A 25,909-nucleotide genomic window follows, 5' to 3' on the forward strand; every position below is an offset into this window, starting at 1 on the left:
GAGTGGAACAATTAGAGGAAAAGTATAATAGAAACACGTCACCACTTCTGTACTTATCACCCTCTCCTGGTTTTGGCTTACAAATACTGATGTAAAATACTGACCAAATACTGAACGTGTGAACATGGCCTTATAATAAGAATAACCCGCTAAGGCATTAACGCCACAGAAATAGAGACATTAGTTGGTCATTTCTGGCGATTGAGGGCAGATCTTACACAAGTTCTGTGCTAAACTGGATAGAAGATTTGCAGCTATTAGCCCTGTTAGGGACATGACTGCAGATGTGTCAGACAGTAATCTTCCCGAGCAGCGAGGATTTATGGAGCTGTCATCCGTCAGCCGACCACCTGCTGTTTGACACAGATCTGTCTTTTAACCGGAGACTCGATATTTCTTCTCTTTATAATTCTCCAGACGCATCATGTAATCTTCACGAACCTGATTAATCCCGGGAAGTTTAACCCTTTCCTTCCTTTATGGCAATCAAGTATTGTATTAGAGCTTTATTACGTGTATACTGCACCAAAATCGACTGCACAAACTATAATCCATCCTAGATCATGATGTTCCTTGTACCTTGACTGTCTGCTGCCAAATCCTACAAGACTGTCTGTAGGATCAACCCTCCTAAGCCGTCTATATGGGCATGTAGGTCATAGGAAGATGAATAAAATGATACCTTGATATCTGTGATCCTATGTCTTATTCCAGAGAAATCCACTTTTTCTTAATATGTGAATGAGCTGTTAAGATCTATGGGCCGGACATAGATCTCCCTGAAAATCTGCCTCCAGAGCTTATTGCACATGAAAGGGGGAGTTATCAGAGTAAGATATGTAGATTAAACTAGCAGACTGTCAGTCATTACATGTCTCACACTAGTAACGCCCCATTTAATTTAAAATAAGATCTAGAGGCAGATTCTCAGGGAGATCTATGCCCGACCCATAGATCTTAACAGCTCATTCACATATTTAGAAAAATGTGGATTTCTCTGGAATAAGACATCGGATCGCAATTATCAAGGTATCATTTTATTCAGCTTCCTATGACCTGCATGCCCATATAGACGCCTTAAGAGGGTAGTTCCAACTGACAGATTCCCTTTAACGTATGACCCTGTTCAAAGATCTCAAACAGAATTAATGAAATGATTTGAAAATATACTCAAAGTTTACCCAATTATATATTTTGCAGATATCTTCCCAATCCCTACAAAATATCATATAAATGGGATATATTAATGTACTTATATGGGGCTGTAGCTATAGAGGGTGCAGAGGGAGTGGTGTCACTCAGACCCTGATGCTTAAAAGGGGGCTCAAAATACCTGGAATATAGAAGAAGACACCAGTATTATAAATGGCACATGGTAAGTGGGGGCCCTGTTGCAGATTTTCCACTGGGAACCAATTAGAGGAAAGAATAAACAATTTTGGAAGTTTGGTCCGGTACTAAAACAATTTTTGTGAGGTGGTGAAGTAGAAAATCACTTCAGAAAAGCATGACAGTCTCACTACAGCAGGAAAGCATATAACAGCGAAACCTGATGAATGTTCCCTTTAAATAAAGAAATGGTAAAAAAGTGGGATTTTCAGTTTTAACATATTTTTAAAAAGCTGCCCTCAATTACATCTGCAAAAATTCAGCAGCAACACACTTCTCTCCTTATATATCGACCCCAGAAATTATATTTAGAGGGGACTTTTTCCATATAATTCACGTTCCGAGCAGTATTCGTAATGGGGCCGCACTCTTGGGCACTTGTTTGTGCAGTGAACACTTTATCAAATCAAAGAAAGTTCAGTTATATATAGAAATCCCGGATTAACTCCAATTGCCTGGAGAGGAAAAATCTCTACAAGCTGCACTGCTAACCCACAAAGAAGCTTAGAGACCGCGGTACTGTCTAGTAAACTAGGAGAGATGTAATACACACAGGGGCAGATGCACCATCTTATACATAGGAAGGGGCATTGCATGGGTTGGAACAGACAGACAGATACAAATGCACTTTATAGACAAGTCCTTATTATAATAATAAATAATTCTGCAATACTGCGTACATACACAATCTTACCATACACTGTGGCATAGAGTGGGATGCCAGCGCCCAGGGAAATTCAACCAAGAAATAGTACCCCATGAGTGCCCCCTAAAGAGAAATATTGCCCCTTGAGTGGCCCCTTTCAGTGGCCCCACGTAGCCCTCCATATAGTATAATGGACCCCATAGACCTCTATATATTATACTGCACCCCATAGTCCTCCATATAGATTAATGTACTCCCCATAGTCCTCCATAGTCCATACAGTATAATGCGCACCCCATAGTCCTCTATATAGTATAATGCTCTCCCCATAGTATTCCATAGTCCATACAGTATAATGCACTCCCCATAGTCCTCCATACAGTAGAATGCACTCCCTATAGTCCTTCATAGTCCATACAGTATAATGCACTCCCCATAGTCCTCTAAACAGTATAATGTACTCCTCATAGTCCTCCATAGTCCATACAGTATAATGTGCCCCATAGTCCTCCATACAGTATAATGCACTCCCCATAGTTCTCCATACTGTATAATGCACTCCCCATAGTCCTCCATACAGTATAATGCACTTCCCGTAGTCCTCCATATAGTATAATGCACTCCCCTTAGTCCTCCATACAGTATAATGCGCCCCCATACAGTATAATGCAGTCTCCATAGTCCTCCATTTAGTATAATGCACTCCCCTTAGTCCTTCATACAGTATAATGTGCCCCCCATAATCCTCCATACAGTATAATGCACTCTCCATAGTCCTCCATATAGTATAATGCACTCCCCATAGTCCTTCATACAGTATAATGCACTCCCCATAGTCCTCCATACAGTATAATGCATTCATCATAGTCCTCCATACAGTATTCTGGCCACCACAATGTACTCACTGATTAGAAAAACAAAGCAAAAAAAACAATACTCACCTCTCCTCCTTGTTCCCCCGCTGCTCCGGTCTCGGCAGCGAGCGTTCTGAAGCGCATACCTCAGCGCAGCGGCCATCATGTAGTGAAGTCATCACACCTGCTGCGCGGAGACATCAGATGCTGAGGAATAATGATAGCGGAGGGAACGTCATCATTACTTACAACTGTACCGGCAACGGGCCCCCTTCCCGGATCACACGTTCAACTGTATCGGCTCACGGGCCCCATAGTAGCCGCGTGGCCTGCCGCCATTGCCGGAACACCATTGACTGGCAGGAAGCTTTTGGGTATACGCCAGGTGACTTATATAGTCATTAAATTAGTTGATTCCCAACCCCCAGGATCGATGCCTTGGGTCAAGTAGTTTGAGAGCCCAAGGTGCAGAAGTTCCCCAGAAGTAGTGACACTGGAGTGTGGGACCCCATTTGGGGTTAAGGCACATTTGCACAGCACTTCTACTTTCTTACTTTTAAGCAGACACCCTTATTCCAGGCCTTTAGCTTGGAAGATTAAATTTCCCAGTTGGAAGGTCCAATCAATATTATACCGTAAAACCTCCACTTTTTTCATTCTTTCACCATGTGTCACCCTTTTCACGTTGTCCTTGTCACAAAGACTTTTCAGGGTGTGTTCTCTTATGGTTGCTCTCCTGATCAATCTAGAGTTGGCTGTGTGTGACCATCAGGCTCTGCTTCACTCTGCAAACCCCTGGCCATCCTTCTCTGGGAGGAAAGCTGATTTAAGCCATATTCACACGTTCAGTATTTGGTCAGTATTTTACATCAGTATTTGTAAGCCAAAACCAGGATTGGGTGAAAAATACTGAAGTGGTGACGTGTTTCTATTATACTTTTCCTCTGATTGTTCCTCTCCTGATTTTGGCTTCCAAATACTGATGTAAAATACATGATGACCAAATACTGAATATGTGAATGTGACCTTAGACTGAGCGCCTAGTTCCACTGTTGTGGATGCTGGGAGCACGTCCGTCTAACACTAAGCTTTGGTCTGATAGACCACATCCTTGCTCACTTTTTTAAGTGCATTCAGGTGGAGAACACGATTTCAAGCTCTTTAAAAAAAAGTATGATTGGGGAGATACCTCTTTAAGTGAAAGTCATCGTCTGCAATGGCAGGAGAGCTGATAATAATGATCATTTATTCATTTTAAAATGAAGGTTCAATATGTCAAAATATAGCATGCATATGCAATGCTGTCATATAATACTGATAAATTATACTGCCATTCTATATAAAATAAATAATGGTGCAACACAGTGAAAAAAAAAAGAAAGCTATTGTCACCATTAAATCCCCCAAATCCCCTCCAAACAGAACTGCATGTCACTGTCCCCCGAGAGTAGAATATACCCTGTGTTCTCAGTGTTTTCAAGGCGTCAAACCTCAGCACCAAAACCAAGCATTCACACAAGGCAAAGGTGATCCTCCTAAGTTCGTTATAAGGCAATGGCAGCAGAGCTCATAATAATGATCATGGGGATTATGAGCCCTCAAAATAAAATTAATCATTAATGTCACATTACAGTATACATATGTAGTGTTGCCATAAACTACACAGAAATAATGCTGCTATACTGAAAGAGGTGAGGGAGAGGGGGGAAGGTTAGAGCTGTTCACGCTAGTAGTATAGATGGATCCATTGCTGTAATTAGAAACCAGTGGGTGCCGTACCTGATGGTGATTGAAGCTGTGATTGAAGAGGAAAAAACTAGGGTAGTTTCCGGTACAACCAAATGGCTAAAAACTCCAGTTGGTTGTGCCGGAAACTACCCTCATTTTTTCCAATGCTGCTATACTATGGAAAAAAATAATGGTGCTATACAGTGCAAAAAAATCATAAACCTTATATAATGGCAGCAGGAATCCCAGAATTGAATTAACCACACAACCATCAGAGAGCCCTCCATAAACATGTATCTCTGCAAAATGCCCCTATAAACAGTACCAACTTAGTACCACCTGTACACAATAGGCTGCAATAGAGGCTGTAGAAGTAAATAATATACATTATCCATTAATCTGCCTCCCCTTTAAGCACATTATAGCATTTGTTAGTAGAATTGCTAACACTGTATATTTATTTCTTCATTGTAGTTTGAACGTCTGGTGAAGGATGGCATTGACATCCTGGTTCAAGTGGAATGAGCCTAACCTGAGACTTTCCCAAAGAAATCCTGCCGACATGGTGGTCGAGACGTTAATGATGGAGCTGAGCTGGCAAATGAAACAGGCGGAAAAACAGCAGCGAGAGAAGGAAAACGAATACAGGAAGATTAAAACTGGTGTGGACTACAGCTGGCTGGTCAACTACCCGAAGCACAGCTACGACATCAGCCCGGTGGAGAGGCTACAGCTGGAGGACTCCTGCAGCACCATCCACCCGTCCTACTGCGGACCCGTTATCCTCAGGTAAAGACTCTCAGCACCTGGGAGGAGCGAAATGGTTCTTTAAGTTCTGGACACACTTGCATTGTGGTTTCCGTTCACAATATCCGCCATCAAGCTGTAACGACAGACCTCATTGATTTATAAAGGATTCCATTGGGGTTCTTCTGAGATTTATACAAAAACAACAAAAAAGCTCCTTAAAAATACAATTTATTTGATGCGCAATAAGAATAAATATACAGTATACATATATACAGTAAAATGCTCATTGGTGATAACAATCAGGGCAAAAAAAACCAAATGCAATATACTCGCCATATTAGTAGGGCTTCCTTAGGGCTAGTCATCGTTGAGTGGGGGGCACCATGTCACTATTTAGGGTGCCAACCTCTGCGGCTAGGTAGCTACAGTTTGTAGGGGCCAAAAGGGATTCACACACATTTTAGCGTGCATTTATATTCCCTCCTCCCCTACTTTGGTCCCCTACTTTTACACTAATTATATTGTTATTTGGGCCTCTTGTGTGAGCACATACGCCTTTTGCGTTGATTTTTATCACCTATGAGCGTTATATATATTTTTTTCCAATGTATATCCAATAAAGTATATTTTTAAGGTTTTTTTTTTCCGTTGTTTTTGTATAGTACTAACTGGTCCTTCAGTATTATTGCTTTCTAGTGTTGAGATTTCCAGTTTTTTATTTTACTTTTTACTAATATTTATTGCACACAGTTTCTGCCATTTTGATGTGTTTAGAAAACCATTTTCATATACCTTATTAAGAAATTTCAAGTTAATAAAGAGTGTATCCCCATGACTTGGCCAGAGTAGAGAACAGTCACAAAGAGGGTCTCTCTCTCTCTCTTAAGGACAGAAACCTATTGATATGAATATGCACTATGTAATTCTTCATTTCTCCTATGGTGGCGCTGCAAGAAAAATAAACAACTGCTGCTAGGTTTGCCCACAGATTACAAGGGGGTCTCATCATTGGGGTAATGTGTGATAAGTTTCTGGTCCCTTATAACAGACAAGGATCTTTAATAGAATTAATGTTCACATATGAACCAAAGGGATCATTTGGATCCCCCTTAGGCTCCAGGGCCTGGGTGCAATGGCAACCCCTGCATCCATTATAGTTATGCTCCTGTTACACTGAAAACCCATCCTGACCTAGTCTTACTCACACAACTGCATTTTGTTACAATGTATCAGTCTAGACACTACTTACTTTCACTTACTTTCATGTACAACCACAATTCCCAAAAAGTTGAGACTCTGTATAATGTAAAGAAATCAAGAATGAAATTATTTTGAAATCTCTTATATCCATATTTTTTCACAACAGAACATAGAGCACAGATCAGAAGGTGAACGTTGGACATTTTTCCCTTTCATTTGAAAAAATTAGCTCATTTAGAAATTAATGGCAGCAACACATTTCAAAAAAGTTGGCAAAGGGTTAACAAAAGGCTGGCGAAGTGGTACTAATGAAAACAAGCTGGAGGGTCAATTTTCAACTAAGTCAAATGACTGCATGAAAAGAGCGTGTTAGAGAGGCAAAGTCTCTCAGAAGCAAAGATGGTCGGAAGTTCACCAATCTGTGAATAGCTGCATCTAAAATTTGTGGAACAATTTCATAAAAATGTTCCTCAATGTAAAATTGCAAAGCCTTTGAATATCCCATCATCTACAGGACATAATATCATCAAAAAAATCAGATATTCTGGAAACATCCATGTGCACAAGGTTGTGCAAATGCCTTCTTGGGTTCAGGAATGCTTTCAGAAATAATTGTCTGTGAACACAGTTCCCCATTAAAACTTCTGTCTGTGGTCAAATTAATTAAAATGTGAAATTCTGTATGGAAACCATGGACGCTATGTCCTGCTGACTCAAGAGGAGAGGGACCACCCAGCTTGTTATCAGCACACAGTTCCTGCATCTCTGATGTATGGGGGGATGCATTACTGCCTATGGCCGAAGAGCCTTATACATCTTGAAAGTCGCGATCAAGGCTGAGATTTATATAGAGGTTTAAGAACAACATCTGCTCCATCCAGACAATGTCTATTTCAGGAAAGGCCATGCATATTTCAGCAAGACAATGCTAAACCACATACTGCATCCATCACAACAGCATGACAAGAGTTCGGGTGATGAACCGGCCGCCTGCAGTCCGGCAAAGACACCAAACTGTTAGGCACTTAGAATCCTACATCGGACAAGAATGGGACAACACTTCTCTCCCAAAACACCGGCCATTGTCTCCTCTCTTCTCAGATGTTTACAGACTGTTGTAAAATGAAAAGGGGATGCTCGACAATGGCGGACATGATCCTGTCCTAACTTTTGTGAGATGTGTTGTGCCATCAATTTGTGAATAATTAAATGTTTCCAAATAAAATGTAAAAATGTTTAACTTACAACTTCTGAAATGTGTCCTGTTGTGAAAAAAAATGTCTATAAGAGATTTCCAAATCATTGCATTCTTGTGTTCTTACATTTCACACAGCGTCCCACATTTTTTTTGAATTGGGATTGTATAAGGAATACTGCACTTATTTAATTTACATGTTCTGTTTTCTGTGCCCTTCAAACTACTCTATCCCCTCACCACTGTACATCCCTCCTGCTATCTCTAACACTGACAGAAGGGAGGGGGAAGCAGAAAGAGCAATCAAAACTAGGAGTTCTGATAAATTTGTTACATTTTGCAAAGGAAAAATTTGTAGGAAATTTTATAAAAACTGTTTCGAAAATTGCTTGTAAACATAGAAGCTATTGTTATCTCCTTTCTTGGACTGACCACCAATATGACTGAACTGAGATATAAGTGAATAGCACCCCCCATGGGTGAAAATGCAGCAACTGTCAGCTGTACACTATAGCTGACACCCTGCTGCATCAGCCAAGATCGGTCTTGACACCGACCATGGCTGTTTAACCAGTTAGATGCTGCTGTCAAAAGTGACTACAGCATCTAGATGGTTAACGGAGTGTGTTAGCTCCCTCTTTAACCCCATTGGCACCCTGAGATCATGATTGTGTGGTCCTAATGCTTGCCATGTTGTTGCCATGTCAATTCATGGCCTTAGAGAGTCAGTCGGCTATAGTGACCTGTTCAGAAGTTAGCAACATTTAGGTTGTAAAAATAACATTTTTCTTTCTTGTCATGCCACTTTGCATTAATTCTGGAAAAGCACCTGAAGGGTTAATCAACTACCTGACAGCAGTATTCAGTATGTTGAGGGGCGCTGTTTTTAAAATGCTATCACTTTCAGGAGATTTCCAATATATATATATATAGGTCTCCCAAAGTCACTTCAAACCTGAATAGGTCTATAAAACATACTTTTTGTAAATTACCTTGAAAAAATGAAAAATTACTGCTACAATTTTAAAGCTTCTAAATTCCTAACAAAATAAAAGAACATTGTACAGATGGCGCTGATGGAAAGGAGACATAAGGGAAATGTGATTTATTATTTTGTGTGGTGATTATCTGGATTAAAGGGATAATCATTCAAAGTTTGAAAATTGCTATTTTTTAGAAAATTTTTGTCAAAGTTGCTTATTTTCATGAGTACTCTTCATTTTTTAAATAAAAATTAAAACGACGGATACTACTTAACTTTGCCTTTAGTAAGCTAATAAACAGTAATAAATTACATAGAGTTTAATTCCGGGAAGAAAAAAGATCTTTCAACAAGCAAATATCTGATGTGTATGGGTAACATTAGGATGGTGATACAAAAAAAAAAAAGAATGTGACATTAAAGGTGAGAGCTTTTATGGAATTATAGTGATGACTATTTACTAACTATACATGTGATAGATGATAAATGCAAATGCTGAATAGGTGGAGGACAGATACCCATTAATTAAAGTCGAGCATAAAGATTCCCCCAATTTTTCTCCAACAACAATGGTGCTAATTTGTTGCATGGAGCATGAAGTTGCATGGAGCTCTCACTGCTCGACAGATAGGTCACCCACTTTAATGATCACAGGGATCCCAATGGTTGGATGGGTGATAAATGGGATAAAAAAGCCATGATCACCCTCCACTTCTTAGACAAAAGTCTTAGTAATACCTATAGCTATTTATATCTCCAGTAAACAATTTTTATTATTCCAGAATCTTGTGTCTTGCAAATCATCAATCCACAATTGCGTTTTATAAATTGCCAGCATTGCCATGACAACCAGTCATCAGTGATGAAGATGTAATTTAATTTCTGCCAGTAACATCCTGGAGATGAATGCTTCATATTATATCCACCATAATAAAGACACGTAGCTGAATCTTACAAATACAGAAAATGTTCAGTCTACCGCAGAAGAATGCCATCTCCCAATACCCACTCGTCTGCTATTAAAAATGTCTAAAAAAATAAAATAAAAAAAAAAATATATATATATATACAGGTGCATCTCACTAAATTAGAATATCATCAAAAAGTTAATTTATTTCAGCTCTTTAATACAAAAAGTGAAACTGATATATTATATAGAGTCATTACACACAGAGTGATCTATTTCAAGTGTTTATTTCTGTTAATGTAAATTAATGTAAATGTAATGTATTCTCAGTAAATTAGAATACTTAAAAACATTTTTCAAGCGAAAGTATTGTAATTTACTGAGATAATGACTTTTGTGTTTTCATTGGCTGTAAGCCATAATCATCAACATTAACAGAAATAAACACGTGAAATAGATCACTCGGTTTGTAATGACTCTATATAATATAGGAGTGTCACTTTTTGAATTGAAGAACTGAAATAAATTAACTTTTTGATGATATTGTAATTTAGTGAGATGCATCTGTATATGTCTGTATATATAATATATATATATTATTTATTTTGTATTCATTTTATACATTTTTAAGAGGAGACCAGTGGGTATTGGGACATGCCATTCTTCACTGATAGAGTGAACATTTTCTGTATTTGTAAGATTTGGCTACTCAGTCTTTATTATAGTGGCTATAAAATGAAGCATTCATCCCGAGAATATATATCACTGGTATACAGTGACTTTGGTGCCAATGGTTTTATATTAAGTTTATGGTGCTGATTAAGAATATGACTTCGGTTTTGCCAGATTGGCTCTAGTTTCTGAGATATTTAATAGTCAATTAATTAATTACAGTAGAATTCTGGCTTCAAAAAGTCGCTTTTAGAGCATTGTAAGCCTATAAATTGAAATACTAAATAATTATAGAGGATATTTCATTACCTAAGACATTAAGGCTATGTGCCCACGTTGCGGAAATGAAGCAGAAAATTTGCGCTTCATTTCCACATGTCCTTTCCCGGAAAAACGTATGCGGAATTTCGCAAGCTTTTAACGCGCGTTTTTCGCGCGTTTTCGACATGCGGAATTGCCTTGCGTTTTTTAATGCATTGAAAAGGCAATTCCGCTTCCGGAAACGCAAAATTAATTGACATGCTGCGGATTTTTGTTCGCATCAAAAACGCTGTGGAAAAATCCGCAGCATGGGCATAGAACTTGCGGATTCTCATTGGGGACCATGGGATGCGGATTAACAAGCGTTTTACAAGCGTTTCCACTGCGGAAATTCCGCATCAAATACGCTTGTAAAACGCTATGTGGGCACATACCCTAAGAGTCAAAAAAAACAAAAACTTATTGCATTTGTTATCATACACAAGTCGCATTGGGGGATTGCATTATTTTCATGGATGAATTATCTTAAAAACTAGAACCAATTCAACATAAGTAATGGGGTACTTTAATTTGGCAAAATACCCTAAATCCATTCAAAAAACCTTGTCATCTGAAAAAAAATGTTTTTATAGACCTGTGTTATATATAAGTACCTATTAAAATTTTCTTCCTTTACTATTTTCGGAAACTTCTATAGTGAATGGAGAGAGTTGCGCATGCGCAGTCAGCTACTCATTCTCGGTAATGTGAGATGTGGTGTCGTTCTTGAGATAGAAGTGGGCCCCTGGGGTGTCATATTCTGTGGATATGCCATAAATGTCCCAGATTGAATCACCATTTTTGGGCTAAGTTCACACATTTTGTTTGTAGTTGGTGCGGATTTTAACCGTAGAGTATCAGCGCTCGTTACATCCAGATTTTGATGTGGATTCGGTGCAGATTTCACCCTTCCTATTGCAAATCTGCACAAAAGACTGACATGATGTGGACATAAAAATCTGCACCACAGCTCAATTTACGTGCAGAAAATTTCCACAATGTGTAGAAGAGTATTGGTATAAGGCCACGGCCCCACTATCCGTATTTGGTCAGTATTTTTTCTCAGGAGTGGGAGCCAAAACCAGGAGTGGGTGATAAATGCAGAATTGGTGACTTGTTTCTATTATACCTTTTCTCTTATTGTTCCTCACCTGGTTTTGGCTCCCACTCCTGAGAAAAAATACTGACCGAATACTGACCAAATACTGATAGTGGGGCCGTGGCCTTACACTGTGGATTTTGTGCATGTAAAACCGAGTAGAAAACCTCATCCAATACGCAATGTGTGAACGTGGCCTTTTAAAATGTCACTAAACACAGAAGACATATAAAGAATCCAGAACTTGACATTGCAGTGGGGTCCTTGGTATCTTTTGTGTTTCAGACCCAGGTTCAAAGTTACGCCTTTGCCTCTAAGCTTTAGGCCACGTTCACACATTCAGTATTTGGTCAGTATTTTACATCAGTATTTGTAAGCCAAAACCAGGAGAGGAACAATCAGAGGAAAAGTATCATAGAAACACGTCACCACTTCTGTATTTATCACCCACTCCAGGTCTTGGCTTATACTGTAAATAGTGATGTCAAATACTGACCAAATACTGAACGTGTGAACGTGGCCTTAAACCTCGGACTATCAAGTGGGGTATTTTTAGCATCAATTGGTACTAAAAATATCCCACTTGGGAGTCCGAGGGTTAAGGTAATTTTATGCTGCTAACGAACATACTTCAGGGGAGTTTTATGAAATCTGATGTAAATGTAAACAGTTGCCCGCAGTTTAGATATACATAAAAAGTTAAATAAAAATATTTTTAAGTGCATCGTTTTTTTTTAGTGTTTAACATCACGCTTCAGTTAAAATGTTAGATCGGGTTTTCGACTTTGCCTCGGTTTTTTTTTTTAATATGGCAGAGATTCATGGAAACTAACAATGTAAATAACTTGGTTGCCCGCAGCAACCAATCACATCTCAGCTTTCATTTTGTATTCAGCTCTTCAAAAATGAAACCTGCTCTGTGATTGGTTGCCATGGGAAGCGAAGATCATTTTATTGTTAGGTTAAATAAACCAGGCCCAAAGGGTAGAGTTGTTCTGAGTTGGCAGTTTTGTCATTCTAGGGGGGGTCAGAAATGTTCCTGCACCTTGACAAATAGGAGTTAAGCTCAGAAGCACTTACAGCATGTGGTTCATAGCAATTTAACACCTTAATCACCGCAAACTGTCTTTTGACAGTATGGGTAATGAGTATTTTGACATTGCTACATTCACGTTCCTGAAATCTAGCAGGATCAGGCCGAGTCTTCATTGACATCTGGGAACACTGAGGAAAAGACAGACGCGGTTTCTCATGGCTTCTGTCTTTTTTGCAGGATACATAGCGCTCGATGAGCCATATACAGTAAATAGATGTATCAGCAATGCCGAAGCTTTTATTGGACCCGGTGATTACATGATCGCTAGGCTTATGTCCCAATTATAGTAAAATAATGCAGAACAAAGTAAAAAAAAAAAAAATGTCTCCCAAAAGTGTTTTTTTTCCCTACAAACGTGTAAATAGAAAATATACCGTATATAAAAAAGTAATGATAAATGTAATAAACAAGAGTATAAAGCATGAACAAAAAAAAAACAATTCCAAAAAATAGCTTTTTTTTCTTAATTCGTGTCAAAAATTATATAGATTTTACTGTCATTTATTTGAACCTCCCAAAAAAGCACTGAAAAATAAAATAATTTCTCCTGCATAAAACAAAGCCTCATACAGTCATGTAAGTGAGAAAAAAACAGTTAGAGCTGCTAAAATGTGTGAAAAAAACAAAATGGACATTTGGTAATATCTTTTCAAGTGGATCATTAAGGGGTTAAAAGGTGACAACTAGTAAATTCGTGTTATTTGCTATCCTGTGATTCTGTTGGATCCAGGTAAGAGGTGCAGCGATGGCAGTCAGGCCAGCCCAGGTAGGACATGGCAGCTGGAGCCCTTTTCCAGATTTTGCATTTCAGCCCGAGAGCCAAGTTACACTTTGGTTGAATTTGAGATCTAGAACAGCCCTAAACCTAGTAGTATCCTATATTTTAATGGGCGCCTGCTCCTTTAAGATATCACTTTCTGCTTTTGCATCTTCAGGCCCCCCATATCTTTTTTAAATTACATTTGTAGCCACAGCGCTCCATGTTAAGAATTACTTGTAAGTGAGGACACCGGCGAAAATAATTGGTAATGGAAAACCTTTAAGAAAGAACAGGAAAGTGAGACGCCATGTAGCTCTGTATGCTGCGCGCAAATAGCACCTAATAACCGAGATTTTTCCGGTTTAGGCACGTAATGTGCAGCTGAGGGATGATGCATAATAGTAGGTGGACGGAGAGTTAGGATGCAGCCAAAGCTTTTACTGAAATGTGGATTTAGAAAATCATGGTGGTTACAGGACAATATATACTTGTATGGACAAAAGTATTGGGACACCTCCACATTACACTACAGGAGCTTTCCTGCCCTCCCATTCTACATCCATAGCCTGTAAAAGCTCCCACTCTACTTGGAAGATTTTGTACAAGATTATGTAGGGGTCTATGAGAATTTTTGCCTGCCCATCCAGAAAAGCATTTGAGGCCAGACATTGATATTGGAGGAGAGGTCGGGCTTACAAATCTTTGTCTAGTTCATCCCAAATGTGTTGGATGAGGTTGAGGTCCGGTCTCTGTGCGCCCGGTCATGTTCTTCCACCAAACTCCCCCTCCATGTCTGCATGGAGCTTGTACACTGGGCACAGTCATGGGGAACAATAAAGGGTCTTCCCCAAACTGTTCCCACAAAGCTGGAAGCTACAATTGTCCAAAAATGTCTTGTTCTGAAGTATTAAGATTTCCTTTCACTGGAACTAAGGGGCCGAGGCTGATCCCTGATAACAACCTATAGCATTATCCTCCTCCACCATCTGTACAGCGCACAATGAAGTCAGGGGGCAATGTCCTCCTGGCATTCATCAAACCTAGACTCGTCCGTCAGATGCCAGATAGAAAAGTGTGACCTGTCTCTTCTCAGAACACATCTCCTCCAGAGTCCAGTGGTGGCGTCTTTACACCACTCCATCCGCCGCTCGGCATTGTGCTTGGTGATGTATGGCTGCATGCAGCTGCTCGGCCATGAAGCTCCTGGCGGGGGCGCAGTGTTTGTACTGATGTTATACCAGAGGAGGTCTGGACTCAGCAGTTATGGAGTCAGCAGTGTGGTGGTGACTTTTCTGCCCTCTGCTCCTCCGCACTCGGCCCCGCACTCTGTAACGTTACAGGGTCTCCACTTCATGGCTGAGTTGCTGCGGTTCCTTCCACTTCTCAGTAATATCACTCACAGGTGATGGGGAAGATTCAGGAGAAAGAAATGCCATGAACGGACTTGTTACATCAGTGCCTCCTATTATAGGACCGTGCTGGAATCAGTGAGCTCTGCACCATCGGCTGATCTGTGACATGTTAGTAAGGCAGATGACTTGGCGGGGGCTGGATGTTTTACATCGGGACCTAATGATCTACATTTGGGGTGATGGGCCAGATGGTACACGGAGTTGTTCAATCAAGGACAATTATGGCATATCTATAAGATAGAGTTCTACCACAGAGACTCATATTTGTTTCAAGAACAGTCTGTGACACGCACTGCTATGGAATGGCGTACTAGCCTAACTTTAGCTGATCTTTCCATTCATTTCAATGGCAGTACCAAAAATTGTCAAGCACAATTGAAGCTCTGATTCATCCATAGAATGGATGAGACCAGTGCATGTTATGACTTATATTGGTCAGTGTGCTGTCTATGGACAGTGTGATGTGCACACTGACCAAATTTACATTTATCTATCCATCCCTAAACTTGCTATGCACCTCGATACAGGATCTAATATTCATGCATTAATTCACATGAGGCACATTGTTCCCTTTGTTCTCTCCTCATATGCAAAATATATATTTGTTGCTGATCCACATCAAGTATTCAATATTCATCCCAAATTTTCAGGGCATCGCACATTATCCTTTTTGAATATTACGGTATATTCTTTTATTCTCCGTTCAATAAAAACGTTGTTAACTCTTAAGATCAAAGACAACGATAGTCTCTTAAACCATGTCAGACTGTTGTGTATTGATCTGAAGAACAAAACACCTTTGGGGGTTTAATGAGAATTTATGCAAATAGCAAGTTGTGGTTTTGTCCGGAGACATCAAATGCTTGCTTTCATGTACTATGTAACATCGGACAAAGCAAGAATATATGCGATTGATCGCTAAGCAAAAAGAGCACAAGATTTTCTAAATTGTAGCTTTAGCTTGAATAAACACTACATGGACAAAACAAGTACACCTAAACGTACACATTACACCTAAAGAAGCTTTTGTGATCTCCCATTCTACATCCATAGACATTAATATGGAGTCGGCCCCTTTGTAGCTATAAAGCTCCCGCTCTTCTGGGAAGGTTTTCTACAAGATTTTGGAGTTGTCTGAGGGAATATTTGCCCATTTATCCAGAAGGACATTTAAGATGTCAGACCCTGATGTTGGAGAAGAGGGACTGGTTTGCAATCTACATTCTAGTTCATTCTGAAGGTATTGGATGGGATTGGGTCCGGGCTCTGTTCTTCCACCCAATCAAGCCCTTATGGAACTTGCTTAGTACATTGGGCTTGTCCATGAGGAACAGGAAAGGGCTTTCCCCAAACTGTTCCTACAAAGGTGGAAGCATATAATTTCCCTTCACTGGAAATTATTCCAACCCCTAAAAAAGTGAACCCATAGCATTATCCTTCTAACACCAAATGTATGATTCATCACTACACAGAACACGTCTCCTCCAGAGTCCAGTGGTGGCGACATTGTGCTTGGAGATGTAAGGCTGCATTCAGATGCTCAGCCATGAAGCGCCCAGCGGGGGCGCAGTGTTTGTGCTGATGTTATACCAGAGGAGGTATGGACTTTGAAGTTATGGAGTCAGCAGAGCATTGGTGACTTTTCTGTATTGCTACGTGGTCTCCACTTCGTGGCTGAGTTGCTGCGGTTCCTTCCACTTCTCAATAATATCACTCAGATGATGGGGGAAGATTTAGGAGGAAGAAATGTCATGAACGCACTTGTTACATCAGTGGCTCCTATTACAAAACTGCGTTGGTGTCAGTGTGCTCTTTCCTACCAACCATTCTGTCACATGTTAGTAAGGGCAGATGGCAAGAGAAGGGATTGGATTTTAAACATTTGTGGCAGTGGGACTGAATGAAAAACCTGAATTCAGTGACCAATACTTTTATCTTTGAGAATAGAGAACTTCACATTTCTGAGATATATATTGTCAGGATTTGTCAGGGATGCGCGCGCACACGATCACGATTACTCACTACGTAGATATCGGCAAGCGCATAATGAGCGTATGGCGTACACACCTCCGGATTCCAACACATGAAATATGTGTATACGCCCCAGTACGGTCACTGCCAGCTTCACGATAGCCCAATTAATATTATTCGCTGCTACCACTGACCAGATTAGAAATATGATACAGACCTGATCGGACGCCTGCTTCTGGTAGCGTATGGCTTCGGGGGAGAAACAATTACAGAGCAAAAGAAAAAGGACTATTAAATTTTATATTTAATTCAAAAGGGAGGCAGTGTTTATGAAAAATATACAAAAGGTTTTACAAAAGGAGACATTACAATACAGAATATACAGTGTCAGGGAAATATTGAGGAATATTGAAAGTCCCTCATTCCCCTTCTGCACAGCACAAAGCCCCAATTAACACAGCCATGAGTAAGAGCTTACGCAAACAAATGGGTGCCACCAAGCTACTTAGAATGCGAGCATCTTGTCCCTGAAAGACGCAGGGGGTAATTAGTGGCAGGATTGCAATAATTTGCGTATAACTGTTGGAGCTTGCTTCCCGAGCTTCAAAAAGAAATCTCCAGACACTTTGACTCTGAAACAAAATATGAAATATTGTAAGTTCCATGCGTCCGACAATAAAGGGACCTATATTTTTAGTGGCAGAATCAGCCAAGGAGCAATATGCATATTCCCTGTCACTGTAAGTGTCTGCATAGAGCTGTAGCGCAAAAACACCATGATAACAGACTGCAACTATTCGATGTGTGGTCTCTACATGAAGGTAAAATCATAATAGAAAATATGATATCAATTTTGAGCTTCTGGGATCAACGCGCGATGAGTTATCTCAAAAACCAGGTTGTTAACACAAGTCTGAAGGGTGGAGACCAGCTCCTGTGATGTCATCACAGGGGGGTCTCTCCCTTCAGCATAAAATAGTTTGTTGCGGCTGAAGCCGGGTTCTTTGCCCGGGAGTATATTTCTATCATAGCAGAGGACCCTGTTCGATAACAGTTTAAACGGAGCGTCTCCCCTTCACCTATATTGAATCGTCGCAGCGGTCTTTATAGTGTAAGTTTCTCTTTTTTTTATCCTGGTTTATTTGTGTAACTGCTTATGTATTTTAATGTCTCCTTTGTAACATCCTTGTATATAGTTTTCTTAAACACTGCCTCCCTTTTGGATTAAATATAAAATGTAATAGTTCTGTTTCTTTTGTCCTGTAATCATTCCCTTCCCCGAAGTCATATATGCTACCAAAACGCAGGCGTCCGGCCAGGCCTGTTTTACATTTCAAACACGGCCGGTGGTGGCAGCGAATAATATTAATAATTGGGCTATCGTGAAGCTGACAGTGACCGTACGGAGGGCGTAAACACGTATTCCATGCTTTGGAACCCAGAGGTGTGATGCCATACGCTCACTGGTCGCTTGCCGATACCAAAGCAGCGAGTGGTCTGGATCGTGTGCTCGCGATTCCGGACGAAATACTGACAGCGTGACGGCACGGTGAGATATTGCATGATCTCCCCGGTGTTGTCCCTGTGGAGTTCCTGACATACAGTTACACAAAGAAAATGGGATTAAAGAAGAACTTACTAAAGATATCGCAGAGACGATTCAGTTTAGCTGTAGGGGAGGCACTCCACTTGATTTGACTGTTATCGAACGTAACCCCCTGCTATATAGAATATATCCTCCCGGCATGAGTACTGACCCATCCTCAGCTGGGTCTTTTATGTCGAAGGGGGGACCTGTCAACACACCCCCTGTGATGACATCACGCGGGCTGGGCTCTACCTTTCATATTTTTATTAAAATCTCTAACTTCTGGGATAACTTCTTGCTGGTTGATTGTAGAAGTTTGCAAGTGATGCCATATTCTTTATTATGAATATACCTTTCCTTAGAGACTACACATGGCATAGCTGCGGTACTTTTGCGCCACAGCTCACCAGAGGGGCCCACAGCTACAGAAAACTATGCATATTGTTCCTTAGCTGACCCTGCCGCTAAAAATATTTGTCCTATTATTATCGGTAGTATAAAAGTTACGATATTCCATATTTCATGTCGGTGCTGGCTAGACTGCAGATTTCTGTTGAGTAAAAGGGGGATGCCCTGAGAGCGAGAGAGAATTCTTTTGAAGCTAGGAACTGCACCGTTCTCACCTAGATGTATATTTGTCACAGGCTGGTGCCACTAGAAAATACACTTGTGTGTTAATTGTGTTAGTAGCTCCCTTTGTGCTAGCATTTGCCTATTAGCCACTTCTCCGGTGTGTGCTAATTTGCAGAGAGACAGCTCCATAGATTGCCAGCTTTTCTACTCTGACAAATAGTATATAGGAGGTGGAATGAGGGGTTAAGGAGAAATTCCTAATATTCCTATGACATATATATATATATATATATATATATATATATATATATATATATTATCTTTCTTACGATTTCCATTTTCTTCCAGATTCCGGCAGATGGTCTCAGAGTATGAACCAGAAGTGCACGAGGTTCCCCGTCTTTTCCGCGCAGTTCTTCAAGAAGCTTCTGAGAAAATGAAAGAAGAAGAGGATGCAAAGAAACTTGCCAGGCAATGGAACACTAAGAGAGCTATGAGCTTATCTCTCACCACCTTCAAGTCCCGAGCCAGGATCTACCCATTCATGAGTGACATTAAGACCATCTCTGAGAATGTGGAACGAGAAGTTGAGCCCACTCGCAGAGTTTGGAGCATGCCAGAGTTCCGAACCACCAAAGATGACTAAATTTCCAATGAAATGGAGACCACAGAGGACAATCTGGCCTTTATTTGTTTGCACTTATAAAGAAAAGTCATGCATTTTTTATAGACTCTTTAGAAATAATCAAGATTTCACTTTAAGAACTGCCGTTTTTATTGAAAACTGATCAAGCTGTAGTCTTGATAAATGTAAGCTGCTTACAATATTGGGGAATGCCTATGAGTTATATGTAAAAATCCTCATGTAAAAGTATGGACATCACTGGTGGTAATATTTTTTTTACTTAAATACATATTGGCTAAAAAATAATTTTGCAATATGATTCACTCAAAATTTTTGAACATTTTGCTTCTACAGCCTCTATGTATCACAATTCATATTGTAGGGATACACGCTCTCAGGTAGGCATTAGATAGCATTCACACAGGCAATGCGGCTTGGTCCAAATAGTTTTATTGCTTTCATAAAACTCCATGGAATTCGAAACAAAAAATACATCCTCTTCTGGGCATAAAGGTATCACAGCAAACAAACAGTTCATTTAGCAGGCACATATGTCAGTGCGGGCTCACCCGAACAGATTACAATCCTTTCTTCCAGAGCAAACTTCATACGCAAAAGAGGCACAATACCACCTGTCTCGGTATCACCATCAGCCCAAGATCCAGCAGTTTCACACGCCAAACAGAAGTATTTAACTTTGTGCACAGTTCACACTGAACAGGCTGCAGCTTCCACACATTCTGTAGCTCCATCACACAGACTGCTCAGCTTTCCTATCTGACCCATGCAGTCTCCTTTCAGAGAGAGACTCTGGCTTGTCTCTCTCCCAGCTACAGCTCACATTTTGGCTGAACACTCACCAGCCTCAGCACACTCAACTGCTTCATCCAACAGACTGATACACCTAGTGACCACAGAACCTGCCTCTTGAAAAAAAGCTAGTCAGATGCATCTAATCAAGACATGCTGTGCTACGATTTAACACTGTCCTACCTGACTCTGCTCCAATAGCATATTTGTACTTTGATTTCTGACCAGTCACAAATCAGCTTAGAAGATTATCCAGAAGAAAGATAACGGTCAAAGATACTGCGACCAGATAAGCTCAATGACAAAATTTACTGGTAACTCATTCATAGATATAGGCTACAGAAGTCAAATTGTCTCAAATATCCCATTAAACCTTACTTTTTTGGGTGGTGGGGGTAAAAAGTATGTAGTAAAATTAAGTAAAAAATAAAATCACTAAAGGTGTCCATGTCCTTTAAATGAGCCTGTTCACAGTGTGTTTTTGTCTGCTAAAATAGATATTTATTACAATGGACAATTCTTTTCTGTGTGGTAGTTTAGACTAATTGTTCTCAATCCAGTCTCTAAGTACTCATTAAAGGACACTATTGGAGAATACCCCAATAACATGACACATGTTCTGTCATTTCCACAGTTGATAACATGGCATAGAAATACGTTTTTAGTATTTTCTGTTTTGAAAATATGCTATTGGATCTTTCATGGAAAAAACTTGTAGAAGTGGGTTGTGTAGCTTTGTATATACAAGATGTGGAGACACGAACCAGCAACAGGCAATAACATATAGAACAGTCCCAGCAAATACACAAGATGGTGCAAAAGACAGAGTCTCACTCTTCCGCTGGCTCGCTGGGATTAGAGCAGCTGCGACTTCGGGGCATCCAGGGCCAACTACCCCAACTAGTAGCACACCACGTCTGGCAGGTACCCACAGAGAGGAGGTAGCGGCAAGCTTAGGAAGCTGACCGAGTGCAGTGAGGTATGTGGCCAGGTGACCTGATTGTCCCAACCTGGATTCTTCAAAACGTCTTTGAGGGTTCAATGATGGTCAATGGAGCAGATCTGTATTCCTCCAGCTGGGGCCGTGATCCCTTAAGCTGGCATCCTGTAGAGTTTCTGGAACAGAGGCAGATCCCCTTTTAGAGTACACAACTGTCCTTCAGGCCATCATCCACAGGTCAGAGGGAATGAGATCATCTCTCATTGTTTGCGTATATAATCAATCTGCATAGTTTGTCCTTCACTGTTTGCAAGTCAACAAGCTACATAGACTTATACAATGGGTAATTAACACATTAGCAAAATATCGATTGTTCAATTACGCAGCGTCCCTATCCTCCAAAGATAGCAACACAAAGCTGCAAGAAAGATCAACTCAAGAGTCAACGGTTAGGCTCATATAACAATGGCCAATGTCACTTGACCCACCAAAGAAACACTTCTGGCCTAATCAAGAACAAATGCTGTGTCGTCACATAAGGGTGGCACACACAAAAATACATGAAGGGTCCAAATTCTGTAAAATAGTCTGTTAAAGTTTAACACCAAGTGCTGCACAGAGCTCCTAGAGAAGGAGTTCCTCGTCACTTGCCATATGTAGTCTACAACCAGGGAACCGGATTTTAGCTTTTAGACTCTGCTCACATTACGTTATTGGACTCATTTTAAAGCATGCAAAAAAAAATATTTTTAGCATGAGGCTAATAGAGCAATATGTAATATATACACACACGTGTACACTAGATGTTTTCCTGAACTATACGCTAAGCACACAATGCAGAATAAATTAACACTGCCCTATATTGTTAGAGCCTTATAGGTGTCTTATACTTGTGGAAAAGTTACCTTTGACCCATCAGATCACTGCATTCATGTTCTTATTTGAGCTAGTAGATCATGAAAACTGAATATGGCAGCTATATGCTCCTGCTTTTGATCAAAAAGCATGAGTTCTAGAAAATCCCTTTAAATTAGGATCAGATGTGGCATATTACGCAACATATTGCGTCTAGCTTTGCAGTTTCAGTACCCATGTAAGTTATGTTTGGTTTCTCCATTCATGTACATGTACAATTGTACATACATACATAGCTGCCTTCAGACAACAGGAAAAACTCTGAATTTAGCTTTAGACCTAATTGGAGAAGAAAATATCAAGTAGTGCAAAAGTGCTAGATTAGTGAAGAAAAGTATTTACATCATCACATTGGAATATTGTACATTTGTGTTCTACGACAGAGTTTTCCTTTAAAGGCTATAGCCATCTTTGACATGAAAAATACATATTTTTACTCATGTCAGTGGTCATTTTTAATTAATACAATTTTCAAGAGTCAGCCTGTAATATTAATTTAATTCATTTTACACCCCCTTAAATGCAATTTGCAACCTGACAAGTTTCAGATTTTTCTCCTGAGGGAGTATCTCTCCCAGTAATATAGGCTGGATGTGAGCTCTCTGTGTATCCAGGATGCTGCTGTCTTCAGTAGCACTCATATCAGCACACTTCTATGTTGCACTTACTTGCTCTTCATTTGCTTTTTTCCTTATATATTGCCTGTTTTCTCTGCCCTCCCTGAGACTATGCATGGTTCACTTCATTTTCTTTCCTCTTTATCTAAAGTCTATTTTCTTTGTCCTCTCTGACTCTTATGCTGTACTTATTTGCTCTCCTCTTTATCTACAACCTATTTTCTGTGCCCTCTCTGAGACAGTAATGCTTCACTTCCATGCTGCATTTATTTCATTTTTATTTGCTTTCATCTTTGTCTATACCCTGTTTTCTCTGCCCTCTCTGAGACTGTACATGCTTTTCCTTTTTTCACACCATGGAGATCTGTGTCCAGTCCCCTCCCTGCTGCTATCGCTAACACTGAGAGAAGCGCAGGGGAAAGCACAGAGGACTGTCAGGAGCAGCAGCACTAATTTGTAACATTTTTGCAGATCACTCAGCTAGATAAAAAAAAGACACTGTGCACCAGTAAAATGGTAGATAACTTTTAACAAATACTATTTAGAAAGTTGCTTAATTTTCCATTTAGAAAGCAAAGGTGTACATAGCCTTTAAAGTACTTTTGTCAGCTGGCCTTGACTTGTTTTTGTACATGGTCTGATATTCACTATGACATCTAAGAATATATTATTAATCTGTTTATGCCAGGATTGGTTTCGACATTGAACAGATGTAAGTTTGTGATGTTTCCATTTATACAAATAAAAAAAAAAGTCTAGTTTCTTTTTTAATGTAACGTTTTTTGTAATTCTTCTTTTCGACATTTTCTTATACTAACAAAGGCAAAAATCTGCCCATAATGAGCACCAATTGATCGGAGCTCATTTAAAGTCCCTTCCTCTATCTTTAAGATCGGTGGGGGTCTGAGATCTGGTACACCTACTGTTGAGCTGTTATCAGCACCGTCGGCCCGATGTAAATAGTGAACAGAGCTGATCAGCATGTAATGGGCGCTCTTTGGTACTGCAGACCTGCTTTTAGTGAAGTGAATAAATAGGAGCAGAGTTGCAGTAATTAGCAGCAGCTACTACACAGTATACGGGGCTGTGACACTCCGTTCCATTTACATTTAGAGCTGAAAATAGCTGTTTGTTGGGGTTCAAATGATATTGATGACCCATTCTAGGGACAAGCAATTAATGTGTTAAAAGGGTTATCTGAGACTTAGTCTTTTTTCCCTATGGGGCTAAGAAGTTACACAGAGGTAGTTCCTAACTACCTACATGTTCTGCCCTGCAGAGATCTCTCCCGGCTCATGCGGTGACTCTCCTGCTTTTTTCGACCTCACATCAACAAAGCAGCTCTTCTTCTTCCGCTCCGACACGGAGTCACTGCCGACGTCACGCTGATTGACAGCCGGCACTCGACTGCCTGTCAGCATGAAAGACGCCCCATCAACAGAGCAGAGCGGAAGAGACAAAGCTACTCTGTCAACATGACGTAACTGGAAGGAGAATCGCTGGCAGGAGCGGTCCATGATCACTCTGACCTGGAACAGATGGTCGCAGGTCAGTACAAGCAGGTTCTTATCCCAATAGGAAAAAAAAAATGTCCCAGATAATCCCTTTAAGCCGGGAACCCATGATAATGGCTTCTGTTTATCACAACTATAATAGAACCATATTTTAAAAAAAATTTCATTGATTATTTTCTGGTATTTTTGACTGCCTCCAGCTATGCTAAAATTACAGCGCACCTGATGTAAAGCCTATAACTCCAGTGTGAACAAAAACAAGATTTTGTTTACTCACCATAAAATCTTTTTCTGTGTCGCTTTGTTGGGAGACATAGAAAACAATGGGTGTATGCTGCTGCCATTAGGAAGCTGACACTATGCAGAAAAAAATTAACTCCTCTCCAGCAGTATACACCCACCGACTGAAACAGAGCTAGTTAGTGAGAAAGCAGTAGGAAGGAGAAAAAGGGATAACATAAAATTATGTGCAATGGCACAACTAACAGTAGATGCTGTGTCCCCCAATGAAGGGTGTGACAGGGGCGGTCATAAGCCTTCTTACACCCTGAAGATAACGTTTGTGAACGGTGTATTTTAATATGTGGTTTTATTGTGCAGTTGTGGGTACATTAGATACAGGAAGTAAATTGCACAGGTTAGGAAACAGTTAAACATTTGGGTACAGCCCCAACATGGGAGGGGGTAGGGCTAGATAAAAAGGGGAGCACTTCCTGAAGAGTGAGAGACAGAAAACAGAAGTTCAAGGACAGAGGGCTGGAGGGCACAAAGAGTATGGGCTGTTTGGCAGCATGAGAAAGTCAGCCACAAACTTCTGTAGACATTCCTGTAATATCCGGGGGCCTACGGCGCAAACGAGGCACTGAGAAGCGTGCCTTATTATCTTCATATGAGAGGACGTCGGATGGGGAAGCGTGTATGGGAGATGGGATGGGTGTCTTGGAAGCTGCAAAGCCGGATGGATGTTACAATACTGGCATACTACTGCTGGAAACCAGTGGTCGAAGGAGAACAAGCTGGAACAGCAAGCCGTAGTAGAAGTTCTTGGAGTTAGCAAAAAGAGTTGTAGGAAACCATCCGTAGATAGGTGAGAATAGTCTGGGTAAGAATGTTCAGGAGCTGGAGACTGGAACTAGTTTGATAGCTAGACACAATACTCAAGCAATTAGTGAGGGATCCATGTGGTTTTAAGTAGGCCCAAACAGGAAGCAAGATGGATCCCACAGGAGTGAGTGAGATTGCAGAATAATTATTAAAGTGAACAATAGCAGCCACTAGTGGTCAAACTGTAGAAGGACAACAGGAATTCTGACAACGGAGTATTCCAAGGACCAGAGATGCCGGTGAGGAAAAGGATAGCTCAGGC

The 25,909-nt window shown here is 40.3% G+C and overlaps 1 protein-coding gene across 1 annotated transcript in view; it reads left to right on the forward strand.

Moving 5' to 3' along the window:
- The window catches only part of RD3 (RD3 regulator of GUCY2D), a 35,849-nt gene extending 12,135 nt beyond the window's left edge, over positions 1-23,714 (forward strand). Inside the window, exons 2-3 of the mRNA XM_073671988.1 lie at positions 5,092-5,406; positions 19,471-23,714. Coding sequence (XP_073528089.1) covers positions 5,111-5,406; positions 19,471-19,768 — 594 coding nt within the window. The 5' untranslated portion in view covers positions 5,092-5,110 and the 3' untranslated portion in view covers positions 19,769-23,714. The remainder of the gene's footprint in view (positions 1-5,091; positions 5,407-19,470) is intronic.
- Positions 23,715-25,909: the final 2,195 nt, after the last annotated feature.

Source organism: Phyllobates terribilis, unplaced genomic scaffold (genome assembly GCF_046119375.1).
Source record: "Phyllobates terribilis strain yellow unplaced genomic scaffold, ASM4611937v1 Scaffold_3__8_contigs__length_932513732, whole genome shotgun sequence".
NCBI classification, from domain to species: Eukaryota; Metazoa; Chordata; class Amphibia; order Anura; family Dendrobatidae; genus Phyllobates; species Phyllobates terribilis.